The 6584-nt window shown below is 31.2% G+C and overlaps 1 protein-coding gene across 1 annotated transcript; it reads left to right on the forward strand.

Moving 5' to 3' along the window:
* The first annotated feature begins 554 nt into the window (after nucleotides 1-554).
* LOC133830541 (uncharacterized) lies at nucleotides 555-6022 on the forward strand. Its single transcript, XM_062260531.1, has 4 exons — nucleotides 555-883; nucleotides 1630-1945; nucleotides 3030-3189; nucleotides 5283-6022. The coding sequence occupies exons 1-4, from the start codon at nucleotides 710-712 to the stop codon at nucleotides 5749-5751; spliced, it is 1119 nt and encodes a 372-aa protein (XP_062116515.1). The 5' UTR covers nucleotides 555-709; the 3' UTR covers nucleotides 5752-6022.
* The last annotated feature ends 562 nt before the right edge of the window (nucleotides 6023-6584 follow it).

The raw sequence follows: 6584 nt of genomic DNA on the forward strand, positions 1-6584 counted from the left end.
AGAGGATGGTTTCGTCAACATTATTTGTCGACAACAGAGGCGAATCAAGTTGATGAGCTCGCGATGAGTGAACGGTCTCAAAGGCGTGTGGGTAAAATGCCTAAGCTCGTAAGCTATGTGTGAACATGTTTATTGTTGTAAAATCCCTATGTTTAAGGGATCTGATGTAATCTGTTATTAAATCAAGATATTACCACGTACGTAGTAACTAATTCATTTAATGACATTTATTTGAATTGATTTGTATTATATCAACCCGAATTCTGTGGGAAGATATTTAGAAAACTACTATATAAATAGAGTGAGATGAATCATTTGTATGAATTGAGTAACTGATATTGAAAAAATTATGTATAATTGTTTTCAGAAAGCTTTAAGAAAATTCAAAAAAATTAATAATACAGACTCACGTAAAAAAAATCATATCTATTATATTATTTCCTTTAGTATTTTTTTTTGTTTAATTGTTCTTATTTTCTAAGTGGATGAAAAACGGCAATGTTGTATGGTGTGGTTTGAACATATTTATAAAATTTAAAACAACCACCCTAATGCAAATGATTCTAAACAATAGTTGTGAGTGATATTATTCTTAATTAGACAAAAGAAAAGAAAAATCCCAGTTTCAGTAAGGACGGTCAGCGTTTTCTTCTTTCATTAGACCGTCGCCGGAGAACCATAATCGTAGCTCTCTCTCTCTCAAATTTTCATGGCGTTTTCTGCGACGTTCTACCCTTCTTCATCACTGTCATTAGATTTTTCCAGTAAAACCCACAGACCCATTTTCACTCAGACTGCATACTTCTCAAAATCACTTACAGTTAAAGCTTCAACCACTCTGGACAAGCTCTCTGTGGACGATAAATCGCCTTCCCCGACTAAGGTGGCCTTCTAAATTTTACATTCTTTCTGTCTTCTTAGCTTATATTAAGCAATTTGAAACTTTTTTAATATAAATATATATATATATATATATTCATCTTATTATTAATGCTTTTGTCCCTTGGTTATGCACGAAAGCTGAAATTTTTATGTTAATATCAGGGTCATACGTTTAATTGTTTGATAAAATTGAGGATATCAATTTAATTTAATCAGGTCATTGAATTTTTGTTCTGCCACTGGTACAAGTTCACCTTGGTCAATATCCAGATCTAATTAGTTAATATACAAAAGGAATTACAGAAATTTTATGAAGAAAAAGAGATTAATTTTGTATTTATTTGAAGTAAGATACTTTCACTTATAATCTGATGAGAAATTGTACAAAAGGCTGCCCCATAATGAAAAGAATCTCATTAAAATGATGTGAAAAGAAAAAAATGAGAACGAATCAAACTTGAATCATCCCTATCTAATTTCACTATATATGTTATGTGAAGGAATAATTAGACGCATAAATAGATGTGAAAGGAAACAGGGCCAAGATTTTTTTGGGTTTATCTTCATGTGATCTCTAACCACCCTAGAAATGAAATCACAAACTAGATTTGCTGGGAGATTAGTTCTAATGGCTTTAATGTACGAGAACTGGGATGTCATTTGCTTAGAACTTAGTGTTCTGTAACTTAAAGCATCATGTTATATCTGAGACTGATGAATGATCACTTTTTTTACTTTTTATATCAGACTAGTAGCTGGAAATGGAAATTCAAGGAAAATTTAATTAACATCTACTATGAGGAACATGAAGGGAAGAGTAGTGATCCATCGAAAAATATCCTAATGGTACCAACAATTTCTGATGTCAGTACTGTTGAAGAATGGAGATCAGTCGCTAGAGATTTAGTTCAGCAAACTGGTCAAGCCAATTGGCGTGCCACCATTGTTGATTGGCCAGGTTTGGGGTATTCTGACAGACCTAAGATAGACTACAATGCTGATGTAATGGAGAAATTCTTGGTTGATTTCATCAATGCACCTGATGGTCCCATAAACTCTTCAGGTTAGTAACATTTGTTTTTAATTATAAAAGTATTCCTGTGAATATCTTGACTTCTGCCTCTCAACAGTCAATCTAAAGTTAACAATAAAGTTCATCTTGTTGTAATCTATGGAATACACTGCTTTGCTGTGATTTGGCAGTTTTCTTTGCTTCTTTTTGGCTTTAGGCTCCTGCATATGGATCTGTTCTTGCAGATTCTTTTATCCAATTCTTGCCTGTCTTGCAATCTTTGTATTGTGTGTTCTATATTCTTGTGGGTCTAATTTACCAGTCACTACTTATAAGTTCTTGTGGATGTTTTCTTACAAAGTTATTTGGTATAAAACATTATAACTCCAGTGCCCTGAATAATTTGATTTTTGTTTGATACGATTGTTTGTAGCACCGAGTTGATTGAATGACACTTAGAGACACTTTGCAGACTCAATAATGAGAGACTTTTAAGAGAATGTGTAGGTTAGGAGAATTGTTAGAGGTATATAATCCACTGTATGGTTCAGGGGAGGAAATGTGTATAGAATTGGAGCTTAGCTCTTGGGAGGTTACCCTCGAAGCACTTGGGTTATCTATTCTATTTGTATTTTGTTCCACAGTCAGCAATATAAGTGTTCATTTTGGCAATTGGTTCTCTGTTTTGGATTTTCTCTGGTTCGGGTTCATCAACAGACTCATATGTTGTATTCTACCTCAAGGCTTCTCAGATTTTCTTTTATTTTTAAATTTATATCTTTCCTTTGTGGATAAGGAGATTTGAGGAAATTGGCCAGCTTTATAAAGTACCAAAAGAGTTTGAAGTTATGTTATCATTCGGATAATGTACACCAGGTCTTCAGTTAACAATTCAAGTGCTATGGTATATTAGGTCTCTTCCTTTTTTTTTTTTCAGAAAAAGAAAAAAAAATAGAAACGAGGTGCTAGTGCCCATCTTCATGCTTCTTTCTAAGTGGCATATAAAATTTTCTTATAGCTTGTTCACTTTCTGAATCATTTTGATTTAATAATATGTTGTATTTTGAATATGTCCAGGCCTAATTGTATTCTTAATAATAAATTGTGCTGCTAACAATCTCTATTCATAATGCAGATAATGATTTGGTGGTATTTGGTGGAGGGCATGCTGCCACGATTACTGTTCGTGCGGCAAAAAAGGGACTTGTAAAGCCAAAAGCAATTGCTGCCGTAGCACCTACCTGGGCTGGTCCTCTTCCTATTGTGTTTGGCCGAGATTCTAGCATGGAGACAAGGTACTTTAAATGAAATACCTCCTTCATAACTAGAAAGAATAGAGATTCCATTTGGTTTTGACTGGTAGGAAATGCATGCCTATATATTGGCTGGATAAAATGAGAGTAGAAAAATGTTGGTAACAATCAAAGTACTTGGGTTGGGAGTAATGAAAACGCAGGAATAGAAAATGAAATAGGGATATAGGATCAGTAATGAAATGGAATAAAATTTAATGAGCTAAATAAATTAATAATTTTTTTAATGGTCTATTGGAATGGACCAAAATGGTGGAAAAACTATTCTTTGGAATGATGTTCTTATGCTTTAAAATACAACTAAACAAATGAATGAAATGAAATGAAAATTGATTCCATTTCATTCTAAGGCCAATTTGGTACAATTTTTTGAAATGGATTCCATTTTATTCTTTGATATGACATTTCTATGCTTTAAAATTCAACTAAACAAAGGAATGAAATGAAACAAAAATGGATTCCATTTCATTTTAGGGCTAGTTTGGTACAACTTTTTGAAAAAATTGTGTAATAAATGTGTTTGGTAAATAGGTAGACACCACCTTATTAAAGAATTTGTGCAGAAGCTACAATTGAAAGCTAAAGAAGTTAAAAGCATAGAAAGTGAGAGGTTTGCATGACCTAAGACCATCTCCAATGGGAGATGTAAATATTGTGCTATATTTGGCACAAAAAATCAATATGTGGTATTTTTTGCACAAATTTTAGCATTATGTTCTAATGCACAATTGTAAAAGTTAATGTAAAAATCAATCTTTAATTAATGTTCATTTGATATTTATTGAAAATATACAAAAATTAATAATTTTTCTTTAAATTTTATTGTTGATAGTTAAAGATATTAATAAAATAATAAGATAAAAAATCTAGCATTTAATGGTGATTATTAAGAATAATTCTAAAATAATAAAAATAACATAAAGGTATATAAAAAAGTGTAGCATTTATGGTGATGCAAAATATGCATAATGCTATATTGTTTGTCAAATTTGGCATAACTTTTAGCACACCATTGGAGCAACTTTTTTGTAAAGTAAGCTATATTTTAGCAATGCATCACCAATTTGATACTCCATTGGAGATGTTATAAGTTTTATATATTTGTGATTATATTAGAATTTGATTATGATATCATGATTATTATAATTAGAATTTTAATATTTACACAATTATATGTGCATATTATATAATATAATATATTTTTTTGAAGATTACTTTATTAGTGTCTTATCACAAACATATTTTAATTTTAACATCATACAGTACTTAGCAATGATATGTAATCAATTTGGATCTCATAACTTGAAACATTGTTGTCCTTTTTTGTTACTAGAGTTTAATTTCTATAGTTCTTTCTTAAATTGGTAAGACAAACACGTGACTTACTGCCAGAGTAGTTAAAAATTTAACTCTTCATTTTTTTTGTAATTTTTTTGTGTTCGTTTTGAGTATTACTAACAATACTTATTGCAGTAACATGGTTTCTTCTAGAAAGACATGTCAGCAAGATCTTTGGATCATATCATATATGTGAAAGTGTATGTTTTTCTTCGTAGGCGATAATATAAATTTTTATATATAACTTGTTTCATTTATTTTTTTTTATATTCAACATTGCATTCTTGGAAATTATATTTGAGTCTGACATTCAACATAAAGTTTTAATTTACCCTCATCAGACTTAATTATAGGGAACTAAATTAATTACTGAGAATTTCATATTTAAATCAAAATAATTTTGAAGTTATGAAAGAAAAAAAAATCACCAAACAATCCAAAGAGGCTACCTGGAAATAATTTTTTTTTTTATTATACAAAGAGGGTAGTTTTATCATTTACACTATAAGAGTATAGTGTCCCACATGGTATCAAGAGCATTATAACCCTAGCCGGCATTAAGTAAGAAAATATTGAACCATTTATAAGAATATGGGTTATTATACTCAAAAAGACTCTAATGGGGTGTTTGGTACGAGGTAATTTACTTAACCGTACTTTCTGCGATGATCTAATGTAAGTTAGCACAGGGTTTGCTGACCTAATTGGTCCTTTCCATTTCTTGACAAACTTACCAGGTATGGACTGCTTAGGGGCACCTTAAGAGCTCCTGCTGTTGGCTGGATGATGTACAATATGCTAGTCAGCAATGAGAAGGCCATTGAATCCCAATACAAATCTCATGTCTATGCAAACCCTGAAAATGTGACTCCGGTAATTATTGAAAGTAGATATGCATTGACGAAAAGGGAAGGTGCTCGTTATGCGCCTGCTGCGTTCCTGACCGGTCTCCTTGATCCTGTTCAATCCCGAGAAGAGTTTCTTGAACTCTTTGCAGCTATCGATGGAAAGACACCAGTTCTGGTTGTATCAAGTAAGGGGTCTCCAAAGAGGTCAAAAGCAGAAATGGAAGCTCTCAGAGGAGCCAAGGGGGTGAAAAAGTTTGTGGAGGTACCAGGTGCTCTTCTTCCACAAGAAGAGTATCCCATTTTAGTTGCCGAGGAGCTTTACCGATTCTTGCAAGAAAATTTTGAATCCAAGGCTTAAAATATGGTCTTCAGATACATACATTTTATCTTCATACAAGATTACTTTGATTTTAGACCTCAATGTTATCTTCATACATGTTATTGGTAGTATCAAGTAAGGGATCCCCACTGTTTATTGCACTAAATACTCTTTTTTATTTTTATACATTCCGTGTGCTATGCTGAATTAGCAATAGTAACCGTTAGTGACAACAATACCAGCTTTTGTTAAAAAAAATTCAACGATAACACCAATTTGGATCCTATTTTATACCATCTTGTGTTTTCCATTCTCCAATTGTAAAAGTGTGCTGAATTTCTATAAATTTTTCAGTACTTATTCGACTATTCCCAGATAAATAGTACGGAAAATACTTTGAGTTGAGAACATAATCCTACAGATCTTGGAAAGTGTTAAGTGAACTTTTAGCTATAGCTTTTAGGGATTATACATTTTAGTACCTTATTATTTGCTTCAGTATCAATTTACACCCATTTAGTTTAATTATCACCAAAATAATACTCTTTATTTTACAAATAAAACATACCTTGAAAACAATTTTTATTAAATTTATTTTCGATATTAACAAAATATCTTCATTTTAATTACATACTACATCTAATATTACAATTTTATTAGGTAATATTTGTGTTGACATCTAAATAGAAGTACTTTTATATGATAAAATTATGTAAAAATGAATTAGAGACAAGTTAAAATATTTGTTAAACATGAAAAGTTTAAATTTATTATATATCAATTTTTGTGTGGCTAGTATTAAAGGAGTATGTGCAAAATGACCCTTAATGATGTGTGAAAGTAAGTAAATGTCCATATTTTTAATTTTATAG

The sequence above is a fragment of the Humulus lupulus genome, chromosome 4, assembly GCF_963169125.1.
Source record: "Humulus lupulus chromosome 4, drHumLupu1.1, whole genome shotgun sequence".
In the NCBI taxonomy this organism is placed as follows: Eukaryota; Viridiplantae; Streptophyta; class Magnoliopsida; order Rosales; family Cannabaceae; genus Humulus; species Humulus lupulus.